Source organism: Podarcis bocagei, assembly GCF_964188305.1.
Source record: "Podarcis bocagei genome assembly, chromosome: 4".
Taxonomy (NCBI): Eukaryota; Metazoa; Chordata; class Lepidosauria; order Squamata; family Lacertidae; genus Podarcis; species Podarcis bocagei.
The window spans coordinates 63,452,866-63,479,814 of record NC_138128.1 but is presented as its reverse complement, the minus strand read 5'-3'; the positions used below and the strand labels follow the sequence as shown (position 1 = coordinate 63,479,814).

Sequence of the window (26,949 nt, the reverse complement as noted above, 5' to 3'; positions counted from 1 at the left end):
TAGACCTTAACTTCTCGTTCTGCATCCAGCGTTCCTCCAACCTGCTCTTGCAGCAGAGCATATGCCCTCTGTAAGGCCTGGTATTCCATCGTCAGCTGCCGGAATCTCAGTTCTGTTTCTTCTTTGGCCATGCCCTAAAGCGCAACAACAATAATAATAAAAAAGGAAATGCCAGATTGAACTATGAATATAATTCTCATGAGAAAAAAAACCAATGGAATTCATAAACAGCCTTTATGGACAGTAAACTCTCCTCTAGGATAGAACATTTTGACAAGATTTACCCAGAACTATTCTACGTTTCTTATGGGCTTAACCATTTGAGTTTGTACAATAGCTATGCTACTATCAAATCCATGTGAACAAACCAAGGAAACATAACCAGAAGAAAGGGTCCTGTAGCATCTTAAAAGACTAACGAACTGATTATGGAATAACCATTTTTGAGCTAGCGTCCAGTACATCTGATGCAAATCAACCCTTTCAGCAAAGGGAATAAAAGACTCCGTTCTCGTTCCAGATTTTCCCCCAGGATAAAGAGGACCTCTATTAGTAGTAATAAGCTACAGTTTTGAGAAACATATTATTAGTGATTAACTTAGGTCCAGCAACATCACTTGGTCTATTCTCTGAGTATAATATAGTTGGATACAAGCTAGTAGTAGTAGTACCCAAACCACTGGACAATGTGTGACAATTACCTCTTCCAAGTCATCATCCGGTGTGCAGGGTGTTTGATCTGTTCGGTCAGTTTGATACGAGATAGAAGAGCCATCAGACTCAAGGGAAGCTTCTTCATCATACCCGAAAAATGTCTCCACCACTGGCTTCTGACCAAATGACAATGTGTAAGTGCAGCCCACTGAACAATACAAACATATCTTTCCATATTAAAGCAAGCAGATCTTACATTACAAGATAACTAGACTACTTTCCTATATGAATTCTGACGTGAAGACTTCCTGTTAGAATAATATGAGCAAATATCATCTCTTTTTCATTTTCTTGATATATAGTGATTTATGAGAAGCTCCTCCAGGAGAATGGTGCATCACAGTAAACACTTATTACCCATCAAGTAGCATCTATGGGCTGTATCCAATGAAGGCATCTCGTTAGCGTAAGGATGTCCTCCTGCATGATGGGAAGTCCTCTCCCTCTCCTCTCCTCTGCCTGCACCCCTCCACCTGCTCTGGAGAGTTGGCGAAACCCCCATAACAGATTTAGGGGGCCCCTGGGGCACAAGCAGGAATTGAAGAGGGAGAGAAAGCATTGTAGTGCAGCTGAAAATCCTTGCACTAACAGGAAAATTTCACTGGATACAACCCCATAGTTAATTCCATTTCTTGATCATCAACAAAGGCTGTAAGAACCTTACATAAATTAAATACACCACCATAACTCATTGGAATAATCTTCATCTTTGATCTGTATGGGGGGGGGGGCTGGCAATGTCCTATCAGCTATGGGCATTCTAACTGCAGAGAGGGGATAGGTCAGTCCTTTGTCCTAAGTGGCTGTGAGGGAAATGAGCCTATTTGAAAAAGGCAACGGGAAGGAAGCAGAGGGATGACAAGAAAGGGTGCCCAATAGGCAGAACAGCTAAAAGAAGAGGTCTGAATAGACAGTGAGCTAAAAGGGATTATAATAGCTGATGGTCACAGTTGGCTTACTCCATAAAGGCTCTTTAAATATCATTATATATGTATTGAAATAATACACGGTTTCCCACTTAGTCTCTTACCTTGGGAAATTTTGCGAATTTCTTCCTTTGTTTCCTATACCTTAGAAGCTTATCCCGCTCCTGCAAGCCGAAGCAAAATGCATGTGTTAGAGATCCACAAACTGGGATGGAATACAATTAATCTAAGAACTTGTCAGTCTCTTATACCGTTATATTTATGGAAAGTGTGAAATTGGAATAGAACAGGACATTTAAATTGCACAGGTAATCTGTGAGGCAAATCAGAATACAAATCAAAGGACAGTGATAATAATAAAAATATGATTTGCGAACTTTAAGAAGCACAGCTTCACTTTCAAGCACCTGATCTGAGGACAAAATTCTTTGGCTAGTATCTGTGATGAAATAACCTTGCACTAAAACTAGTCCCTGAAAATATATATATATATATATATATATATATATATATATATATATATATATATATATATATATATGCAGGTTTTGGTGTCTTCGGGTGTCTTCCCGTGTAAGAGTTGGGGTGTCTAGGCGACGTTTCGACGAGGTCTCACTCGTCATCTTCAGGCTGGTGCTTTCGGCTTCTTGTTACTGGAACAGAGCAGGATCTCAGTGTTTGAGTTCCACCACACCCCCTCAACAGTATTTATAGGAACTCAAACACTGAGATCCTGCTCTGTTCCAGTAACAAGAAGCCGAAAGCACCAGCCTGAAGATGACGAGTGAGACCTCGTCGAAACGTCGCCTAGACACCCCAACTCTTACACGGGAAGACACCCGAAGACACCAAAACCTGCATTCCTGTACCCGTGAAAATCTACGAAAGCATATATATATATATATATATATATATATATATGCAGGTTTTGGTGTCTTCGGGTGTCTTCCCGTGTAAGAGTTGGGGTGTCTAGGCGACGTCGCCTAGACACCCCAACTCTTACACGGGAAGACACCCGAAGACACCAAAACCTGCATTCCTGTACCCGTGAAAATCTACGAAAGCAAATATATATATATATATATATATATATATATATATATATATATATATATTCTCAAGTGGTGATCATTTTAGGTGCATCCAATTGATGCTTGATCTCCAGAATGGGGGAGGAATGGGGGCAGGGAGAAAAGAGGGCAGGGAAGGGCAGGTGGAATGGGGCAGAACGGGGTGGGGTGTGCTTATATGCACCCAGTGGATATGTGTGGGGGCCAGGAACAAAACCCTCGTGCGAAATGGTCACCGCCTGTGTACACACACACACACACACACACACACACACACACACACTAACCAGAATCTCTTTTATATTAACGTATGAAGCCATTAAACATAACAACCTCACTGTACAATTCAATGGAGAGTTCACATAAGCACACATGAAAAGCAAAATGAAACCCATATGCTACTTACTATTACGCTCTTCACGTAGCCAGCAGTTTCTAGTGTCTAGTTTAAAAGAATTAGGAAAACTTGTTATATGAAAGGACACTTGCCTCATTTTCTTTAGCAAAATATCGCAATACTTTTTTTTAAAACTTGTGCAACCAGCTGTATATATTACATAATAATAAGTGTATGCTTATTATTCAAGCATCATTATGAGGTACTGCTTAGACTAGAGGGTCAACCCCTGGGAGACCAAGGCTCAATTCCTCACCCAGCCATGAAACTCACTGGGTGACCTTGGCCCTGTCTCTGCCCAGAGACATCTGAGAGGTCACAGGTTTCACCCCTCACCCCTTTCATATTTCTAACTGATGACTTCTTGGTTCCCCACACAAGTCCCAGGGGTTGTCCCCAGAGAGTGAAGCTAGGTCCACGCAGTGCCAGGCCACATGGCAATTGCAGAAGGATTGCAGTGAAGTCTTCCTTTACCTTTGAAAGTTCATCTATGATATTTTGCTGCTCTATGATTTGCAACCTCAGAAATTCGACTTCTCTTTCATCTTGACTCTGATCAAGGTCGTTTAAAGAGCTTGGTCTCCTTATTGTTCTCACCCTTTGTCTCTAAAGAAACAGAACAAACGTCGAGCAACTGATGAGAGTGGCTTTTCAACAAACATCATCAAATCCTTCCTCATTATGCAAGACACTGTCACAATGCAAGTTTTCTAAGAAAAACAACAACCCTATTTTTAAATAGTAATATATACCACTGGATCAACAACAATTTGTTTGAGCGTTTACATAAAATGGCACAACATATTCATTTTAAAATCACAATAAAAACATAATTTGGAAACAGTAAACATAATAAAATTATTATCCAACTATAGAGAAAGTCAAAAGATATAATCACATCCTTTCCCAGCATTTATTATATTTTTCAATATAACAGTGGGTGAATATGCAAAATGATGTGAGTCTTTGACATTTTGCATATATGCATGAAGTTGTGTGCATTTTTTTTCATTTTATATACCTCATTTATAAGCTGTCCATCATATTGCAATCCCAAGGTGGGTTCAATGAAATGTGTAAAACAGAATACAATAAGTACAAGAAAATGCTAATATAATAAAATTAAATACTGTAAAACATGGGATTCCTGGGAGAATACATGATGTAAATATCTCACCATTTCTAAATTTTCTTGTGTGACAAATTTTAGCTTATTTTCCATACGACGTAAGGCATGAGACAAATCCTCATTTTTCCTACTTAGGCGTTTATTTTTGTCTAGCAGTGGTTTATACTGGCTCTCAGCTTCTCTCAGACGCTTCAACTGAAAAGTAGGGGGGAAATTATACAGGTGTCAGAAATCTGCACAATGTTGATGGTATAAATATAAAAGAAATATGGTACACGTTGGGTGGAATGCTCCACTTATTCAAAAATTCAAATCGGAAAGATTGGAACAAATATTGGTTTTCTTACATTTACTTTCTTCTATCACAGAACCTAAGGTAGCTTGCATGGCACCAAGGTGGTCATCTATCCAGGCACCGACCACATTCACACCTGTTTGGCTTCAGTTAGGCAGTGGCCTCACATGTGAACCTGAAAAGTCTTAGGCGTAGAAGTCCAATTTGATCCTATTAGAATTCCATATATGGAAGGAAGTGGCTCAGATTCAGGTAATGGTTTGTGGTACTGTCTATTGATGGAAGCAAAGTTTAATATTGTGTGGAAAGTCAAAGTGCCAAAAGGGCACTGGCAAAATTTAAAACAAAGACGTTTTGCACAAATACCAATATGTTTAAAAATAATATAGATATTTCTGATGTCCCCTGACTTGAAGAGCAGGGAGCAGGGCTCTTTCACCGTATACTTTGAGAAAGAATGACACATGTCCTCAGCTTTTGCTCTTAAGGGAAAGCCATGTGGAATGGCAACCAATACCATCCCATTTGAAGATATGCTTGCATTGTTTTATGGATGAAACATATGATGGAGATTATATACTTGTGAGCCTGGGATACTATTAAGGAAATGGAAAAGAAGCCTGTGCTTCTAGTGCTCACAACTGCCTCATCAAATATGCAAGCCCCAGTTGCGGCCCCAGATTATATTGCAGAACTGCTGCTCTAATGTCCTCTATAAATTTCATCTATATGGATTTTTCCAACATGCCATCATGCTTTATTGCAGCAGCTCGGTGAAATATAGGCTTTGCCACAGTAAATGTCATTAACTAGCCTTTAAATAGGATTGCATAGAGATGGGGTAGCACTCTGAAGAACTAAAAGCAGGAGGGGAAAATTCCAGAAGTTTAACTCTGAGGACTTCATCAGAATTATACTGAGAACTTGAGCCTACAGCAAAGTGAGGGCCATAGCTCAATGGTAGAGCACTCTTTTTGCATTCAAAAATTCCACATTCAGTCACTGGCAAGGATCAAGGAGCAGGTGATGGGATGGGTCTTGGTCTGAGTCCATGAAGAAGCACTTTCAGCAAGAGTAGACAATAATAGACTAGAATTCAGGCATTCCCAACCTCAGCCCTCCAGATGTTTTGGGACTACAACTCCCATCATCCCTAGCTAACAGGGCCAGTGGTCAGGGATGATGGGAATTGTAGTCCCAAAACATCTGGAGGGCCAAGTTTAGGGGTACCTGGACTAGATGGACAAACAGTCTGACCTGATGCATGGGAACTTCATATGTTCCACTTTTCACTTCCAATTACACTGAAATGTATGGCAGGGATGGGGGACTCTCCAGATCTTGTTGGACTACAACTTCCGTCACCCTAGCCCATTGGCTGTGCTGGCTGGGAATGATGGGAGCTTGAAGCCTGACAACATCTGGTAGGCCCCAAGTTCCACACATTGTAATCTAAGTGCTTTATCTTTGACTGATGCCTAATTATTTTTATTGAAAAGGTCAGTGCTCTAAATGCTTATAAAAGCTAAAGAAACTGAGAGGAAAGAAAAGAATGCTTCTTTGTGGCCATTTCAAGAAAGAGCGAAAATTCCTTCCTGTGGCAAAAAGAGAGAGGTTACCAATGGACCTTCAGCGACTTTGAAACTGCCTTAGAAAACGGGCTTGTTCTAGCCATCTATCAAAAGTGTTCTGAGCTTTCTTTGGGTTAGCCTCAATGTATCTTATTCATTCAAACTTCAGCTTGTGGCATACTGTAGATAAGTTCCTAATCCCACATGCAATTATGCTGTTTCACGTTAGAAAAACATCTTCTTTGGAGAAAGGCAATTTTTGCTAAGATATGTGTCAGATTCTTGCCTCTTTCTATAGCTGAAGGGGACTGAATGGTTGCTTTCTGAAATAAGTTAAGTAAATCGATGAACTCATTGATGACTATAAAGTCATCAACATTTATTTTCCAAGTTATGTCCATATATTATATTCTCTATATCTGAACGTATATCCTATTTCTTAAGTTGCTTCAACCTCTTGCTATCAATGTTCTCGCAAAAAATAGTCAAGTCTCTTGAGTGAAACAGAAACTTAACCGACCTAGGTGTAAAGAGGTTGGATGGTAGGAGCAGGGTTGAATCCAGCATAAAATCTGACCGGCCTCATTTTATTAAAAAGAGTGCCACCCCTCTGCCACCCCCAAAACACCAAACCCAGACCCAGGATCTTGTAGTGCTGAGTACAAGAGGCATATAGATGAAGTGGATCTGCCCTACATAATCCAGTCAGAAGTTATTTTATGGAAAATAAAAGTGATTTCTTACAAGCTCATTTCGTTCCTCTGACAGTAATGCATTCCGATCTTCCAGTTTCCTGATGATTGCACTTAATTCGGCTATTTTAAGTTGGAAGCGCCGGGCGTCCCTCTCATCCAACTGCTGTTCCTAAAACAAAAAACAACTGCAAATAACTGTTCATAGAGGAAATATATATATTTTAGAGCTCTTTACAGAACCCATCTTCTTCCCTTGTTGAATCCATCCATTCCTGACTAATTATATATAATCAATAGTGTAACCTATGCCTTAATACTGAAAGATGAGACCAACAGATATTGAAGAAAGGATGTATGTAAGAGAGGAAGCAAATGCAAAAGAAAAAGAAAAAGAAAAAGGGATGCATATGTAGATAACAGGTCACACACATCATACTGGGAATTGTGAAAGAAAACATTGGGAATTATGACAATGTTTCCTGTATTTGCCACTGTTGAATTGAGTGCCTTAAAACAGCTGAGCCACCTAGAACTTATTTATGGTAATGTGAGGTATATACCGTAGATGCTGAAATATAAAATGTAACAGGTACGTGCAATTCTACCATTGCATAATTCCTTTCCCATGGAGCGGTGAATCTAACTGTGCATCTAAATGGGTCACTTAAAAAATCAGAGGATTGTGTTTTAAAATCAATGCACACGTGGAAATGTTTAACCCAAATAGAGAATGAATACAGATATAAGAGTAGGCATCATTGCTTTTTTTAAAAAAAGAGCGAAATAATTATCTCATTATATTAACATATCCTCTTCATTTGTTCTTGATTTATTTTGATTCATTTGGAACCACGTATGTAAAGAGCTTTGATTCAAGCAAACCAGTGGTTATATTTGGCCTGAATGACACTCAACAGTGCTAGGATTCTTCATTCAACAGGTGCAGGAGAGGCTTGGAACAAAGGACAGAAAAGATTTTGCGCTCATGTGTATATATATATATATACAAATTAAGCAGCACTACAAAAGAAATCTTGATGAGGATCAACAATGAAAAGAAGTTCAACAAATGTCACGGGGGGGGGGGAATCTCTGTTATTAGCAAATTAATACAAAAGCTGGAGAAGTGGCAAAGTTACATAAGAAGCCAGCATAAAAATTTAATGGGTTTAGATATAATGGAAGAAGAGACTGCAAACAGCATGAAAGAAACAGCAAAAAGCATGTTTGTTGGTATCTCAGATCATCGGCTAAAGTTAAGAGCTTTGTGATGATGAGCAACCTCAGTGATGTTAGTAATGAAGGCTAAGAATGATCTCTACAAACGGGCAGCTTACTTCTGTTTCCCCCCTGCTAGTCAATTCAGTTTTGTGGTTGTTTGCAACAATGCTGGTAAGTAGCCCTCAAAATTAGCACACACCCATTAATCCGTTTAGTTATGCATTTGCATTGTAAGTCTCAGACAAAGCATTTCAAGCTGTCAAACTAAGCCAAAATGTCAAGGTAAGCTGTGTGTTGTTGTTGTTGTTTTAATTCTTTTAACTTGCTGGCAAATTAAAACAAACAAAAAACCATGCTGTCACATGTCAAAATAAGGTTTGAAATCCTGCTGGCTCTCTCTCCCTAGAGCAGGAGTGGGGAACCGGTGTCCTTCCCGAGGCTGCTGAACTCACAGCACCCAGCATCCCCGACCATTGGGCATGCTGGCCGGGGCGGCTAGGAGTTGGAATCCAACAACATCTGGAGGGCTGCAGATTCCTCGCCACCACCCCAGAGGGGAAAAGACTTTGTTGCCAGAATGTGCACTCACTCATCAAGATTTTGGCATATTTGTTTGTTTCAGGCAAAACCACTAGAAAGTGCTTACAGGACTTCCTGAATGATCTGAAGTCTCTCCTGCACCACTTGCATGAGGAAGTTCCCGCTTTGGGCTGCTCAGATGCCGGTCAGCCTCTCTGAGCTGGGAAAGTTGTTCATCTAAAGCCTCCTTTTGGAGCTGAAGTCTCTGAGCATGCCCGGCTTGAACCCCTAACTCTCTTTCCAGCACGTAGACTGCTCTGTCTTTAAATTTGATCTCCTCCATCTACAAGGAGAACAAAATACAATCACATACGGGCATGCACGGTACAATTCTGGCGTTGCCATAGTAACTGGCAGCATCCCCGCTAGCGGAGCATTTTAGATGATACCCAGAGGTAAAAACGCATAAAATTCAATCCTGCAGATTTCACGCCCTTTAACGTTGAAAAGAAGCACTGGTTTTGGAAAGGGGGGGAAGCACCCCGAAAAATAGAGTATTTTGGCAGCAAAGATCATAATCATCTCACTTATTATAGTAAACCTCTTTGGAATTCTTTCAGCAAAAGAAAGAAAGACAATTTCAAAAAAGAAGAGAGAACTGGTTTGACTATTTCTTCATGTCTACACAATACACTGAAATCCTCACACCAGGTTTCCTACAAACAAGTAAGTTTTAGTAGCCTTTGAATCAGATTCAGAATTCAGGATTATTGTTAACTGTGCAGCACTGAAAGTGTGCCTCGTGCATGCATTAAAGTTCAAGGACCTGGATTTTGGAGTTGAGGCATGAAATGTTTCTCATTTGATTAGTAAAGAAGTAGGCTCCATTCCTGACCCACAATGATTGTTACACTGAGAATTTAATCACAAAAGAATAACAACACAGAATCCTTTTTTGAACTTAGGTTTGGAATGAATAACTCCACAGAAATGTTATGACATTTTTTGCTCTTCATGTCAGCATTTAAATGATAATCCCTTGGTGGCCAATCCTATGCATGCTTACTCAAAAGCAAGGTCAGAACTCCAATGACACACATTAAAACCAACTATAATATAAATATAAAAAGTTTTGAAACAGCTTTATTAAGAGAAAAACAGAATAACCTAAATATTTCCTCTAAGGGGAGCAGAAATGGAAGAATTTAAATATATAAAGGGAATATTTTGGAGAAGCAAGCTACATTCCTGTGGCATCTCAAGAAAAAAACACCTTGTTTTAAAGCTGAACATGCAGCTCAGAAATGGAGAGTCAATTTTTTGGGGGGGATAGGCTAATTTCAATGTATTTGGGTTTGGGGATGTATCCTTATTTAAATTTGAAGTCTTAGTGAGAATGGCCACATTCTCTAAAAATGTAAGTGAATTATATTTGAGGGGAAATCCTCAAATTTCCAAGTATATACAAAGACATAGCAAACATAATCTCATTGAAATGTATTGTACTGATACAAGTGGTAAAAATATTCAAGCACTATTTGTTTATCTAGATTGCTGCATTCTGTAATTATAGTAGGAACCAAAGTACCCTGGGAGTAGTCTCATGGAAGGAAACAGTTCTGGGGAACACATTGCTAGAGGCTGCTCTCAGCTTCTTCCTGTAACTTGTATTCATTTACTGTGACATAACCTGCCTTGTGCTAATTTGAGATCGAACGCCGCTTTGTCATTTTCCTTTAAATTATATCGGAACCATTTATATGTTTTGGGCTGTGACTCTCAGTGTTGGCTAGGACTGATGGGAGTTATACTCCAAAAACATCAAAACATTGCCACGTTGGGAAAGGCTGTGCCGCACCATTAGTGCTCACCTCTGCCTGTCCCATCGCAACAAAACTCTGCTCCCAGCGCACAGCAAGCAAGACAGCACAGACATCTCATGGCTCCTAGAAAATGAACAGCATTTTTTCTGTCTTGGTTAGCCTTGACTACAGAAGCAGCTTTTTTTGCTTGGTCAACCTGAGCAGGGGGAGATAATGCACTCAGCTCATCCTGCTTAGTCTTAGGAGAGAGTTTCTCTCTCTCTCTCTCTCTCTCTCTCTCTCTCTCTCTCTCGGTCCCCTCTCTTTTGGGGTCTATATATAGATATGGTACCTTCATCCCAGCTGTCCCTGCTTATCCAGAGCAGACTTAGTCTTCTCGTGTTTGGTAAATCACCATTCTTGCTTTGCCCCTATTTGGCCTTTTTAAAAGATACCTTATTTAAATATTGTTAAATATTGTTCATAGAGTTGTCATTTTTCAGGGTTCAGCTCTAGAACACAAACCTTTGAAAGGGAACTGGGCACATCTCATCTCTGTCTGATGCACGCATGTGTGCATAAATTCATGCGCATCAATATTTCAGACTGCAATCCTATGCACACTTATGTGGAAGTAAACTGCACTGAATACAGTGACACTTAACTCTGGGTAAGCATGTGCATGATTATACTGCATAATACCACACAGTGCACACAGCCCATTGGTAACATACTGTAGAAAGTGATTAGGCTTTTCCGATATAATTTAAAGGAAAATGACAAAGCGGCGTTCGATCTCAAATTAGCACAAGGCAGGTTATGTCACAGTAAATGAATACAAGTTACAGGAAGAAGCTGAGAGCAGCCTCTAGCAATGTGTTCCCCAGAACTGTTTCCTTCCATGAGACTACTCCCAGGGTACTTTGGTTCCTACTATAATTACAGAATGCAGCAATCTAGATAAACAAATAGTGCTTGAATATTTTTACCACTTGTATCAGTACAATACATTTCAATGAGATTATGTTTGCTATGTCTTTGTATATACTTGGAAATTTGAGGATTTCCCCTCAAATATAATTCAAACTTTAAGCCTCTGCTTAAAGACCTCCAAAATAGGAGACTCCACCACACTCCTTGGCAGCAAATTCCACTGTCGAACAGCTCTTACTGTCAGGAAGTTCTTCCTAATGTTTAGGTGGAATCTTCTTTCTTGTAGTTTGGATCCATTGCTCCGTGTCCGCTTCTCTGGAGCAGCAGAAAACAACCTTTCTCCCTCCTCTATGTGACATCCTTTTATATATTTGAACATGGCTATCATATCACCCCTTAACCTCCTCTTCTCCAGGCTAAACATGCCCAGCTCCCTTAGCCGTTCCTCATAAGGCATTGTTTCCAGGCCTTTGACCATTTTGGTTGCCCTCCTCTGGACACGTTCCAGTTTGTCAGTGTCCTTCTTGAATTGTGGTGCCCAGAACTGGACACAGTACTCCAGGTGAGGTCTGACCAGAGCAGAATACAGTGGCACTATTACTTCCCTTGATCTAGATGCTATACTCCTATTGATGCAGCCCAGAATTGCATTGGCTTTTTAAGCTGCCGCGTCACACTGTTGGCTCATGTCAAGTTTGTGGTCAACCAAGACTCCTAGATCCTTTTCTGATGCATATCTGATGCATGTTTGTTTGTGACAAAGGGAGGTGGCTAGAGGCAAGACTCCTAGATCCTTTTCTGATGCATATCTGATGCATGTTTGTTTGTGACAAAGGGAGGTGGCTAGAGGCATGCAGGCTTTTCTTCTTTTGCCCTGCCCACTTCATCCACCATTGGAAAGCAGACCCCAGTAAGTGGCCAAGTTGAAATCTGGCCCTCGGTTAAAATAGGCTCCCCATCTCTAACCTAAGCCATTGATTAACACGTTGACAAATACAGGGGCCGAGATAGGGCCGTGCAGCACCCCACTCAAAACCTCCCTCCAGTTTGAAGTGGAACCATGGGTGAACACAGTCCGAGTGCAGACCTCCAAGCAGCTGGCGGTATGATCACCCAGCCTGCATTTAACCAGTTTGCTTATGAAAAATATCACCTGTAAATGCTTTGCTGAAATCAAGATAAATCATGTCCACAGCATTCCCGCAATCCACTGATCCAGGGCCAGCCCAGGATGTTTGTCACTATAGGCAAAATAGAAAATGCCCCACTTCCTCCTCCTCTGCAGCTCACCCCCCTCCTCTGCTGCATGCCTGCTACTTGCCCACTTGGGGGGGGGGGTTAAAAGAAGACCAGAGAGTAGTGGCTGGCAGTGGGTGCAGAGTGGTGGGCAAGGGCACAGTGGAGGAGGAGGAGGCGGCGGCAAAAAGCACAGCCACTCCCCTGTCTGTCCAGAGCCTGCCACCCTGAGGCAACTATCTCATCTTGCTTCATTGGCGTGCCAGCCCTGCACTAAGCTAGCAATCCAGTAATAAAAAAAGAGATATAAGATTAGTCTGGCATTAATTCTTGGCAAAGTCATGGTGGCTTCTACTAATCACTGTATTGTTAAGAAGATGCTTCTGGATTGATTGTGTTGTAATCTGTTCTACTGTCTTCCTTGATATCAAAGTCAAACTGATCAGCCTGCAGTTTTCAGGATTCTTTTACCCCTTTATTGGGTCTTGGGACAACACAGCTACTACTCCTTTGTGGTCATGAACAGTAGCAGAAGCAGCACTGTAATGGGCCAAGACCCCAGCGGCTGCTTGGTTTCTATCAGCAACTGGTGGGCAACATATTTCACCCCACATGTTCCTGGAGGAGTTGCAGTCCCTCTGAAGAAAAGGGTTCATAGTCCAGGGATATTTCTGGATTCCAGTCTGTCACTGGCATCACAAGTAGAGTCTGTAGCTAGAGGTGCATATGCCTTGCCTAGGCTGCTTCACCAGTTATGGCCTGTCCTTCAGCTCTCTACCATGGTTTCAGTTGTCCATGCTCTAGCGACCTTCCAGCTGGGCTATGGCAATGCTCTCCATGAGGTGCTGCCCCCCTTGAAGACAGTTTGGAAGCTACAGCTGGTGCAGATAGTGGCCGCCATCTGACATTCTCCACCTTAGCAAGAACAAGGCATTCTCACTCTTCAAGAACCTGTTCTAGCTAGGGGGTAGAAATGCTCTGAGGAGACAGGGCTGGGTTGCAAGTAAACAAATGTTACAAAAAATTCCATAATTCCATAATCTCCAGCACTCTTCGCTTAAGGGGAGGGGGAGCCCAAGTAGCACTTACTCCAGAACCTCTCTCCACAATTGAGGAGTGTATAACAATACTTACAGGAAGACTACCCAATAAATCCAGGAACCTTAAAACACTACTGATCTTAGTGAGAAGCCTCTGATAAACCTCCAATAAACACACATACTCTTCTGGAACAGAGTTTGATAACTCTTGTGTCAAATGTTTCTGTTGGAAAATTTAATAAACACATCATGACTGATGTTACCTTTTAGCCAATAGTACACTGTATCTTGCCACAGATGGATAAAGTTTTCTACCATCCCTTTCCCATTGCTGCCTCATATCCTTTATAGTTGACCTGGAGACCAAGTAGTTCTGAGGAATATTTTCTCCCTATAGAAGAGCCTTCTTTATTATTAAGCGCCTTGAATACATCATAGAAACCCCCTGGACTATACTGCCTTTCCCCCCTTTTTTTTCTTTTTGCAGAGGACAAGTGGATTTGTTTGAGCATACTCAAGAGAAAACATCAAACATCTTTAGACCCATGAATTCCAGAACTAACACACAAGAATGGAAGGGAAGAAATCTTCTTTGACAGGGGCAATAAAATTCATTTGTGTGCTGCACTTCTCTCACCATCATTAAAAAAAACTAACAAAAAAACCCATGAAGAAATATATAATCTAATTTAAATGTACTGTGGTCTACCAAAGATTGTCATAAAACAAAGGACTGCTTATTATGCATCTCTCCATGGATGGTATAAACAAGCTGTAGGATAGAAATACTTATAAAGGTTTCTTTTTTAAAAAAAAAAAATCTGCATAGCTAATATCTATTGATCTGAACACAGATCTGTCAACAGGCAACATTTTAATTTAGAGAAAAACCGCACACCTACACACCCACAGAGAGAGAGAGAGAGAATAAAGGGTAATTCAAATAATATCAAGCATTGACTCTTGCTCATATATTCAGTCCTCAAAAAGAAACAACTGTGAAAAATTTGTACAATAAGGAAGCAACAACAACAAAAAGGGAAAGGGAAAATACTATTTAATATATTAAAGTCACTGAAGTATAACAATAACAACATGATTTTAAAGAGAGTGAAACATTAAGCAATATGGAGAACAGTAGAGAAATTAATAAAAAGAGACACACTCATGGACATAGAGACACTCATTCACCCACCCACATTTACAGCCTTTTTAGTTCCATACTATCAACACAAAGAAGAGGTTAGTGCAGAAAAAGGAGTTGACTCACTGAGAGTATTGGGTTAGTATCCAGGTGTATATCTCAAAAAGACTAGCTCATGCGTTTGTTTCCTGACAGTAGGAAGCGACGCTCCCAACAGTCTCGCCTTCCTGATAATTTCACCCCAGTTACTTTCTCTAACAGAAGGCCTACTTGTGAAACAGTGCCTATGAATATACATGAGGAAGGCAACCAATGGTCTTTAAGAAAATGGCTTGCTTAACAGCATGGATGTTTCCACTTTATATTTAGCAGGTTGTCTCCACCAATAATGCATTTTAATTAATAAACAGCTTGCGAGCATCGCTGCTGCCAATTATGGAAAGCCAGGAAAGATGGGGGATTTCTCTTCCTCCCAGCCGTCCCTCACCAGCATCTGCTATTAAAAATCAAAACACCGAATAATTTCTAATATCGTTTGTATCAAACCGGTTGTCATGGCTGTTATTTCTCAGACTCTATGGGAAAAAAACCACCAACATGTCATTTGCAATGCTGCGTAAGCTGCTTATAAGCTTGGGAGCTTCCATAAGCGTTTTTAATAGAGCACTGTAGCAGAAGGTGTGGAAGGGCAAGGCAACATTTCTAACTTGCAGCATCTGGGGCTGAAAAGAAAAGGGGAAAGGGGGGAAAACCCACATACCATTCCCAGACAGAGGTTTTAATTGCAAATGAGAAAATCCATGCCAATCATTGTTTGCTCCATAGCTTGCCCATCTCCCTGCAGGCAAGCTGTCAAAGGAAGCAATTAGAATGTACCACAAGAAATATGTCTCTTGCAGGGCCAACTAGCACAGGTAAATAAGTTGTCAGTCATTTATTAGTAAAGAGGTAACTAAAGATCAAAGGGAGCAGGGAGATATCTGCAGTCAATATTATGCCATTAAGGGGAAACTTGGGCATACAGAAGAGGCGACTAGAGGGCTGATAATAGTGCTAAGGCAGGCCATTGGCTCACCTAGTCTGGGATGGTCTATTCTGATTGGGCACAGTTCTCTGGGGGTTGAGATTTTCCAGAGATTGATACGTGAGATCTTTTAAAAGTGGAAATCCTGGGGATGGAAGCTGGGGCTGCATTCATACTTCAGTTCATTCTGTTTTCCTGGCACTTCCCTAACTGTTCATTGACACATTATATTTGAGCTTTCACATGACATAAAATTCCACTTCTGGAACTACTGTGGTGCTCATTTCTGTGCAGGGGGGGCAACTTGAATAAAGTACTGGGGAGGCACATAAGTCCCACCCCGCATAATCGATCGCAAGATGTGGTGCACACCATTTGAGTGGCAATGCCCACCAATTTGGGGGCCGTGACCTCCTCAAATATTTTATTGTGGGGGCAAATGTAGCTCGGCTTCTAGGAGTTGGCTCCCATGTTTCCGTGTTATTTGCATCCATAAAACATCTATTTGCAAATAATATGGCAATGAGTGCTGAACTTGCACTATATGGCACAATATCCAACCATATTTCCAGAGCTGTCTTTTATGTTGTGTGAAAGCTCAAATATAATGTGGGGATTAGCAGATAGGGTGTGAATGCAGCCGAAGACCTTTGAAGTGCAAAGCCTCTGAGCTATAGCTCTTTTCCTTAATAAAACAAGCATGTAATCATATCAACTAATGAATGCATATACTTCAGTTCTCTTATCTATGTGGCTTTTGATTTTGTTTTTATCTTATTTAGGGGCATTTATTTCATTATTCATTTGTCAAACATTTTAGTCACTTTTTAAAACAACAACAACAAAACAAAAGTATATAGTATATTGTATTTTAAAATGGGGTTTCGGAGTTTTTAGGGGTTTTTGAATGTTTTATGTAGATTTTCAATTTCATTGTTCTGTATGGGACAATGACAATAAAGATATCGTATATCGTATACCATATCGTATCATATCATATCGTATCGTATATTGTATACTGTAATTTTACAAAAATAAAACTATATGTACCTCTTTCACTGTCTATTTTCCAAACTAGCCATTGTCTTTTGCCAAGAAGAATAGGAGCACTGCAGCAGAAAATGCTGAGTGGAGTCCTCATGAAAATTTGTCTTAGTATTCAAGTCTTTGTATGCAATTTTGCCTAATATACACATTTTTGCAAGCAATTCCCCCTAATACAGTGCATTTTTGTATGCTACTTTCACCAACATGAACATTTACATGCACACTTCACCCTAGAATATACTTTTTTGAACACATTGCTGGTGGGGGGTGGGGGGGGGAAGAGAACTGAACTGCAAAATTCAGAGCAAAGTGAGTGTTTTGGTTTGTATAGTGGTACCTCTAGTTACGAACTTAATTCGTTCCAGAGGTCCATTCTTAACCTGAAACCGTTCTTAATCTGAGGCATGCTTTCCCTAATGGGGCCTCTTGCTGTTGCTGCGCCGCCAGCACACAATTTCTGTTCTCATCCTGGGGCAAAGTTCTCAATTTGAGGTAACTCTTCCAGGTTAGCAGAGTTTGCCAGTTTGCTCAACCCAGGGTAAAAGCTGGCTGGTGTGTGTGTGTGTGTGTGTTTACCTTCACACGACCAGCTTTCTGGCTTGTTTTTTCAAAACTATTTTCCCAAACATTGGCAGCAATGGGAGAACAAACCTCTATGGCAGATCCAGGCTGGTATGCATTGGAAGCCCAATACAGTATATAGGCATGTCGAGGACATGAAGGAGCTTTGTATCTAAAGGATCCAAGGCTTACAATGACATGTCTAAAAATGCCACCAGTGGCAAATCTGTGCCCATGGAAAGCTCCGGGAATGCTGGGACTCTCCAAGGGAGCAAACACAGCAAAATTATTTAAGGCTTTACACATTCTTATGCTGGTCAAAGAATCCAGCTTTTCTTGATACACCTTTTAATTTATTGTAATCTCCCCCCCCCCCACACTCATCCCATAAAGAGCTGCTTGAGCTCATCTTAGTTAAACTTTTTTTAAAAGTATGGTTAGAGAGGCTGAGCACCCACTCAACCTGTCTCACTGATCGACTTCTGATTATAAGCAGAAGTCCAAACATTTGGGCAACCCTTAGTAGTCACCCAACATCTGTAGCCACCATGACACTGCTCCTGTTGTAATTAATTAGAACAAGCATAGGCAAACTCGGCCCTCCAGATGTTTTGAGACTACAGTTCCCATCACCCCTGACCACTGGTCCTGTTAGCTAGGGATGACGGGAGTTGTAGTCCCAAAACATCTTGAGGGCCGAGTTTGCCTATGCCTGAATTAGAACTTTATCTTTCTCTGCACCTCTGAAGGGGACGATATCCTGCTTCTCTTTACCAAATCCAAGCTTGCACCAAAGGGCAGGTACCATTCCCACTTGTGTGCTTGCTTCAGGAGGGCTTCTGAAGCCCATCACAACTGTGTTTCCTCTCCAGAGGTTGGGATTATTTGGCACGAAACTTCCAAGTCCCTCCAACAGAAAACTGTTCTTTCCAACCCTTTGGCTGGAAGCAGAGTGGGGCACTTTGTGGGTTTGTTCACACACACACACACACACACACACACACTCGAGTCCACTCTATGTAAACACTTGATGACACCCCACGTAGAATGAGCTGACATCATTAAAAAGCATTGTATTTGAGGTGAAAGTAATGTCCCAAAGCCTTCAGTCTGGTTGATTTTTATATATGGGATAGGGCAGGGGGGAATAGCATCTTGGCCTTTGCCTCAGGCAGCAAAAAGTCTTGGGCTAGCCTTGGCTTAGAAGGGTCTTTTCCCCCTCTTTGATATGCTCCACACCTGTGTGTGAGAGAGAAGCAGAGAGATTGGGAATGTAGGGTATGCTTATTAAGTGGGGAGGAGAAGCCTTCAAAGTCATGGATTCTTTTGCTGTGTTTCCCCTCCTCAAATGTGGTATTCATGCTTGCAACTTTTCTCCAAAGGATAGATACTAGAAAGGCTTGAAGAGCTCTGATGAATGCATTAGCACACATTTGACAACTGCAGAACCATAAGTGTGATCAAAGGTTACATATTCAATGCAAAGTAGGGGTTTAATGCAGCTGTTTTGAGTTCTGCTACACCCAGCAAAAGAGAGAAGGGTCTACTAATGATTTTTTGACAATACAATATATAAATTATTAGAAATCCAAAATGCAAATATCTTGTCGAATCATATTTTCTAACATTTTCAAAGTGAATAACAACTTTTAAGAATAAGATGCTGGTGATGCAACAAAGTTGGACTAATTATTCCCAATAACTTAAACAAGTAATTATTCCACAAATACTTGGGGGGTGGCACAGGGGCTTGTTGAAAACTTCAATAAAAAAAAATGATGCTCACAATTTTGTTTTTCCAATCTTTTCTTTGCTGAGTTTTACACAAGATCTAAGCGAGATATCTTATAAACAGACAAACAAATGTATTGTGGCATGAATTTTCATAAGTATTGATTACCTTTGTCATCTGCATGAAATGGAAGTACCGTATTGGCCCGAATATAACCCACACCCAAATATAAGCTGCACCTTTAAAATTTGGCGGCCTGGGGGAGGCTTGGGAACCACAGATGGGACGGGTGCCATTGCCCCACGCTCCTGGGCTGCTCTCTGGGGAGGGGGAGCCATGCCCCTTTGCCAGCAGCCTCGCCCCCTTCTTGGCGGTTCAGGGGAGGCTTGGGAGCAGCGGTTGGGGCGGGCGCCGTTGCCCTGTGTTCCCGACAGCCCTCGTAAGGAATTTGGAAAAATGTGTGGCTTATATTTGGGCCAATATGGTAGGTTCTTGCCCATGTAACCACATGCCACAGTCAAATCTGTTAGACATTAAGGTACCATGGATCACATGGCGGTTTCTGTTACTGCAGATCAACACAGCTATTGTTTCTGGAATCAGTACTTAGTCCACTTTAGTACTGATATCGAGTTCCTGCATCTTATCATGTGGTTGATGGGAAACATGCCCAGTTAATAAAACTAACAGATTTCTGGCTCCTGTTATTTTGTATCAATCTGCAAAATAGCATGTTATATTATAAGTATAAAGACATATGGCTTCATGATCTTGAAGCATAGTAAATACTCTGGCATTAAAGTGTTTGCTGTTGGGGATTAATTTGCCTCCTGTTGAGCAGAGCTCTGCTATTAATTTGTGGTAGTCTATGGCTGACATGAGGAAGAGAAAACATTACAATCACATGACTACAGCAAGCCAAATAGATCTTTGGGCAGAGTTTAACCTGTGATGTTGCTAAAATATATTAGAGCATTTTTTTGTCAGTCAAAACATTATTTTCTTTCCTATAACTCTCACGTACTGTTCAATGTAATGTTCAAAATGTGGGTCTCATCCAAGGCTTAGGATGTTAACATGAAAATGTCACCTTGTTGCTTGATTAACAACCAGCTGTTCTGTCTAATAGGTTAATATTTCCCTTGGTGAACATTAGCTGTGGTGCTTTTCTCATGAGAACTCTTAGTTTTTATCATTTCTCTGGGTAAGCAAGATTTAAACCCACAGCCTGGTAGGAAAGTGCTAGGGTTGAAATCAAGATATGAGCCAGTATGGAGCAGCATCAAACATCCAAAATCAAGTTATGTTATGTTTTGCTTGGAAATATTCACACTATACGAGGTTGGGAGGAGAAGGGTGGGGATGGTTATTTGGGAAAAGCTGCACGTATAGAGAAAGGCAGTAAGATATGAGAGGAAAGCTATATTTGGATTTAGCAGAAGTTAACCACTGAGTCCCTTACTATAAACAGAATTCTGTGTTCCACCAATTGCTGTTCCCTACAAAAGACCCAAACATGAGTCCTACAGATGGCAAGAGCTGAAATGTTCACTTGAGTCAGATAGTTACTGTAAAAATGAAAAAGGCTAGCGGGGTTTTGCAGGAATCCTCCAATATCTTAATTTGGTCCATTCTAATTAGACTTGCTTACCCAGGACGTGGGTGGCGCTGGGACGTGGGTGGCGCTGTGGGTAAAACCTCAGTGCCTAGGACCTGCCGATCGCATGGTCGGCGGTTCAAATCCCCGCGGCGGGGTGAGCTCCCGTCTTTCGGCCCCAGCTCCTGCCCACCTAGCAGTTCGAAAGCACCCCTAAGTGCAAGTAGATAAATAGGTACCGCTTTATAGCGGGAAGGTAAACGGCATTTCCGTGTGCTGCGCTGGTGCTGGCTCGCCAGAGCAGCTTTGTCACACTGGCCACGTGACCCAGAAGAGTCTCCGGACAGCGCTGGCCCCCGGCCTGTTAAGTGAGATGGGCGCACAACCCTAGAGTCGGACACGACTGGCCCATACGGGCAGGGGTATCTTTACCTTAATTAGACTCCAAGAGCCAAGGCTAAAATGCACATTGCATGCAAACATGTAACAGTGTTGTCTGATGGCTTTTTCATGGAGGATAAGGCTATCCATGGCTACTAGCCATGATGGCTATGTCCTGCCTCCACTGTCAGAGGCAATACAACTCTGAATACCAGTTGCCTGAAATTGCAAGTGGGGAGTGGGCTGCTTCACTCAGGTTCTGCTTACAGGCTTCCTGTGGACATCTGGTTGGTCATTGCGAGAACAGAGCGCTAGACTAGATGGCTCTTTGGCACCATCCAGCAGGCTCTTCCCATGTTCATTTAAGCTTGAAAAATTACTTTGGGAAAAGGTGATCGAGCCTGGGGAAGAATCATTTCCCCACTTGCTACCTCCCTCTCCAAATCACACCTTTCTCCCTCTAAACTGGTTTTGAATTTAAGTACGTGTTTGTGAAGGTCAGAGATACCGACAGGCTACATTTATATGTGTTTGCATGTAACATTTAATTGTGCCTCCCCAAATATCTTGGGACACTTCACTAAGACACCCATTTGTGTGATCAGTCTAATATATCCAGAAGTAACTCACATCTTCTAGCAACTGCTGAATTCCTTAATATGCTGTAGGTTGGAGCATCAGCAATCACACCTGTTGTGACTGAGCTCTGTGAACTATCGGCTCACATATTGGACCATCCATTCACGTGGATATTTCCATTCATTTCAAAAGGTATTATTCCATTTTCATCTCTCTCTCTCTCTCTCTCTCTCTCTCTCTCTCTCTCTCGTGGTATTTGAGGGAGTTACCTTGTTTTACCTTCCCAGCAACCTTGTGAGGATGACTTAGGATGGGAGAATGAGACTTGCCCAAGGTCACCAAGCCATGAAGGCTAAAGAGAGGTCCATATCCAGGTACATTTAACCATTATACTACTCTGTCTCCCTAGTTACAATGTTACTAACTATACACTGCAGTAAAATAAAACTATATTTTGGTATTGAACAATTAAGCTGTTTCTTTGCATCCTTGAATGCTATAGATACTATTTCCACTTAGACTTTGTCCACATTATACTTTTAAAGTACATTCAAAGCACATTATTTCCCTCAAGGAATTATGGGCACTGTAGTTTACTTCTCACAGAATTACAATCCCCTGAAACCTTTAACAAACTGCTGTGCGCAGGATTCTTTGAGGGAAAGATTAAGCTTGAATGTGCTTTCAATGAACAGTGTGCACACAAGTTGCATGATATCTCCAAACAGAAAAAGAGCATTCAATGTATTTGACTATGAAGGAAAGATATGATGCTGGTCACAGTTATCCCTTGGTATAGGATCCCAATGTTCCTGAACCCCACAAATTGGACAACATTGGATTTAACATGACTAAACTTAACTTATCAGGCTTACATTCTATTACAAGTAAAGTTATGTATTTTACTTTGGAAAAGAAAGTATCCATTCTGGATATTGCATATTTCAGAATAGGTCCTATTACTGTGGAAAAGCAGATCATTTAATATGAAACTGAAGGTGCATTTGTCATTGTCATCCTTATCATGGAAAACAGCAAAAAGCTCCCTGAGCATAATAAATCAGCTGAAGTTATACATCAAGAATTGATCTACTATGAATAATTAGCTGCTGCAACTAGTCTCCCACTAATGGTGTTAGAAAGCATTAAGTGTAGCTTTCATTGTGATCACGGGAGTGTTAAACATAAATTCACACATAGTAACATGTAGATGTGGTGCTGGAGCAGGAAAAACATAAGACTACACAAAGGCCTTGCTCTCTGAATGCCTGGTAACCGCCTAACAACTGGGGGGGGGGAATCAAACAACTGTCGAAATAAAATTGAAAATTGAAAGCTATCATGCAAAGTCGGAGCTATCCAGTGAGAATTTAAACCATCTCTAGAGTGGCTTTATATGCAAAATACAGCCATTTATAATACAAATATGTTATCCTGGAAATGAAACTGTGTACGGGCCAACTTATATGTTGTGTATTTTCCTGCATGGAAAGCACTTCTGTCTGGGAAATACTGTGCAACTCAAATCGTATATGATGAGGCCAGATGGAGACATTTACGTATGAAAACAGGCTAAAAAACCATGACTAGATGCAGGCTAAAGATAATTGCTTTATACGTTTAAAAAAAGCCCCAAAAACCTGCTGAAATGGCATAAATGTATATTCAGTGGTTTAAGTCGAAGAGGCGGTAATCCTATGCACACTTATCTAACTTCCATTAGATTCAGTGCGAGTTACTTCCAAGCAGGCATGCCTAGAATTGTACTGTAAAGCAAGGGTTTAAATCATTGGCCTCCTACACATGGCATTGGGCTGTGATCACTTTGTCATATTTGAAGTTTTGCCTATACCCCTTTGCCTAGAGAAAGGTTGCTAGTAACAATTAGATCACCTTATACTTCTACAATCATCAGAAGTCTTTTATGTCTCAGTAACAATGCAGCATTATGAAAAGGTAGATAAGTAGAGATGCACAGCAATTTGCAAAGCTGGTTGTGACCTGGAAAAGAAACGTCATCTCCTTCCTCCTAATTTACCCTTTACCAGCAGAAAGACAATGCGGTATTTGGATTCTAGCACATAACTATTTTTCAAGCTTTAAAACTTTTTTTTAAAAAAGAACAACCTACTGCCCACTAACCAGTACTGATGTGAAGTTGATTCCTGGGGGAACTAAAATGGTCATTTAAACAGATGGCATGGCAAGAGACCAAGAGACAGCCTGGATCAAAACCTTGCACCCTGTTAACTGACAGCACAGCGTATCTTTGAGAGACAACCTCCTCCTAGACATTTTCATTAGTGCTGGATAAACCTCAGAAGGATCAGAAAGTCTGTACGGATTATTAGCCCCAATACAGGATGCTTCGTCACAGTGAATTTGAACTGTTTATTAGCGAAAACACAGAAAGAACATTCGTTCCCTTCCCCTTGTTGCTGAAAACCGCCAGAATGATTGAAATTTGCACATACCAATCTGCGAATTTCCCTCTCACACTCTCTCTTTATCCTGGTAATCTCTTCTTGGTGAAGGTGATACACACTCCGTATCTCTGCTGCTTTGATTTTGTCGGCTTGCACGACCACAGATAAAGCTTCTTCCACTTGTTTTTTAGCCCCCTTAAGCTCCAAAATTTCCTGTTGCATTTTGGTTTTCTCACCCTCAAATCCCTTCTTGGCCTCCTCCTTTGCTTCGCAGAAGAGCATCGTCTTAACCTTATCAGGCGTCCCATCCCGGACAACATTGAGTAAGGCCTGAAGTCTCTGAATTTCATTATCTTTGATTTTTATGACTCTAAGAAGCTCAGCTTCATGCTGTCTTAAAAGTCCCTCGCGAACAGCTTGGAGCTCCTTCATTTTTTCTTCATGAAGTTTAGCCTTGAGCTCCGTTACAGTCACTGTGTTTTTGTGCTGTTCGTGTTCTTTGATCAGCTTCACTTCCTGATTTTTCTCCCTCTCCAATTTGCTGACCTAGAAGATAAAGAAAGTATCACACGGTATGTTTGAGATGGATTTTATAACCTAGCAATAAATGTTGGGGGACATATTTAAGACAGCTTTTGGGAAATCAGCAAGTGTTTTTTCATTATCACCAATTAAGGGTTAAAAAGAGGTGTAAGATTAAATGAGTGAGTTTGCCTGGGTTTTTTCCTCCCTATTAGCAACATCAGCTATGCAGGGTGGGGGGCACAAGCTAGATCAGAACCATGGCGCACGGGAATCATAGAATCATAGAATGATAGAGTTGGAAGAGACCACAAGGGCCATCGAGTCCAACCCCTAAGGAGGGGTTAATCCTGTCCCCCATGTTAGAATCCCACCAAAAGTTAGAGTTGCTCATAGTCCTGACAATGCAGCATGTCAGGGGTGGATAAGGAAAGATGGAGTCCTTCCATTACAAGTTTCTCCACCACTCTGAAAAACTCCATCTCCTACTGAATCCTGGGCTCATTTCCCATCAGACACCGGGCACACTGGGTGTACTGGGAAGATGTAGACAAAGGGAGGGAAGGAAAATACCTCCCTTTCTCTTCTACAGTGACTTACACATTAAAATTAGGGCCCGTCCATACCTTGGCTTAATATGGATTCTTTGTGCCTTCTTTAATTTCCTCTCGTCCATGTGGCATTCACCTCCAACTACTGCCCCCCTTCTAAAAATCTTGAGATCCCAATATGCAATTAATGTAGCTCTCCTTTTCAGATTTCCAAGGCATAGAGAATCCCTGGATTTAGTGAGCAGACAGTGTGGGACAACAGTAGTTGGAAGAGAACACTGCATGGACGAAGGGGAATTAAAAGGGGGCCTTTATTGCACTAATAAACTTTAATAAGGACAGGAATATTCACAATACCAAAGTTTCTCAACAGCCGTCTGCATGCTTCTCCTTGATGATACACAATTACCATGTCTAAAAGTTGGTTGCATGCATTGTATTTTTGCACTTCTTGGTAACGTGCTAATGCATACACAGGGGTGTCAACACAGATAGGCCTGACAATAATTCAAACCAAGCAAGGCACACACCCTTTTAAATTAGCTGACAAAAGCAGTTTTGGTATGGCTGGATTAGCTCTCCTTCTCAAAAGTTTTAAAATAATTCACTGATCTTCTTGCCTGCCTGCCTACCCTTTATAGTGAAAGCAAAACAACTAGAGTCTCTCTGAACCAACCTCCTGCCAATTTCTAACGCAAAAGTCAGAGACTCAGCTCATTTCAGGTTTCACGTAAGCACAAGTTTTGCACTGGTCTTTTAACTTTTGCACTGAATGCTTTTTTTGAGTTCTTCAAGGCAACAATTCCAGCTAAAAGCATCACCCGCTGGCAAAAGTAAGACACTTGTGAGTTTAGCAGAGTTTTGAAAAGCAAAGACTGTCAATGAGCTCGCCCCATTTTCCACTTCAGTGCCCCATTACTTAACAGTGGCCATGTTACTTGGCTCTTAGATACTCTGCTATTATTACACAACTGATCCAACAGACATTGTTCCAGTTACTTCCAGGGCTCCTTCATTCAGCATTCATCCTAACTGGGTTGCACAAAGCTTACTCGGTGGTTAGACTCTGTCCAGTTGCACTGAGCATTCATCCTGATTTGCTTACAGGGTTCTTACATGTCTTCCTGTTAATCATTCATTAATCCACATTATTCATTCATTCCACATTTTTCGGCATGTTTCTCCATCACTTTCCTAACTTCAAAAGGTTGGGGGGTTTGGTTTTTTTGTTATTAAACAAAAGAGTGGATTGATTGAACTAGGGCAACAAAGTGTTTTATTCCACTTTAATTGCACAAGCCTAAATCCCTCCCACAAAACAGGGGGAGTCTGGAAACACCCCCAGTTACTAAGGGGGTTTTACTAAATGGGGACTTAATATTGTAAAGGGTCATTCAGGTATCACAATTGATAGCAGGTTTTCTTTTCTTTTTTACTGACTGAATCCTCTGTCCTCCCTGTTAAATCTGGATTAAGTGTGTGTAGGGGGGTATGGCCTGCCATTTTGATGCCAATGATGTTGTATGGATAATACAAAGAAGAAAAAAAGCTGCATGTATGAGGAGCACCCATCCACAGGAAACACAACAGCAGCTTGCTGGGTGGGGTGCAGCAGCTAAACTAGCTTCCCAGAAGGTGGCTCACTTGGGAGGGCAAGACGGCGGCAGGGAGCCTGGCATGGTGGAAACACACTCGCAGAGACAATCCAGTACTTCTGCTAGTACAATTGCACCACATTGACCTCCCCGCCCCTTTGATCCTGCAAGGAAGCTAGTGGCGTGGCTCCACCGCCCCCCAGCAAACTGCTTCTAAAGAGTCACCATCTGTAAATGACTTA

At 41.3% G+C, this 26,949-nt stretch overlaps 1 protein-coding gene across 20 annotated transcripts in view; it reads right to left on the bottom strand.

The window, feature by feature from the left end:
• The window catches only part of JAKMIP3 (Janus kinase and microtubule interacting protein 3), a 107,884-nt gene that overhangs the window by 36,917 nt on the left and 44,018 nt on the right, over positions 1–26,949 (bottom strand). For 5 of the 20 annotated variants that reach the window (XM_081189476.1, XM_081189459.1, XM_081189460.1 and 2 more), the window contains exons 4-12: positions 24,088–24,585; positions 8,665–8,880; positions 6,847–6,966; positions 4,285–4,431; positions 3,582–3,713; positions 3,117–3,152; positions 1,745–1,804; positions 702–830; positions 6–134 (exon numbers count right to left, since the gene is read on the bottom strand). In XM_081189476.1, coding sequence (XP_081045602.1) covers positions 6–134; positions 702–830; positions 1,745–1,804; positions 3,117–3,152; positions 3,582–3,713; positions 4,285–4,431; positions 6,847–6,966; positions 8,665–8,880; positions 24,088–24,585 — 1,467 coding nt within the window. The remainder of the gene's footprint in view (positions 1–5; positions 135–701; positions 831–1,744; positions 1,805–3,116; positions 3,153–3,581; positions 3,714–4,284; positions 4,432–6,846; positions 6,967–8,664; positions 8,881–24,087; positions 24,586–26,949) is intronic. The other 15 variants (XM_081189478.1, XM_081189473.1, XM_081189471.1 and 12 more) reach the window with 6 other exon arrangements.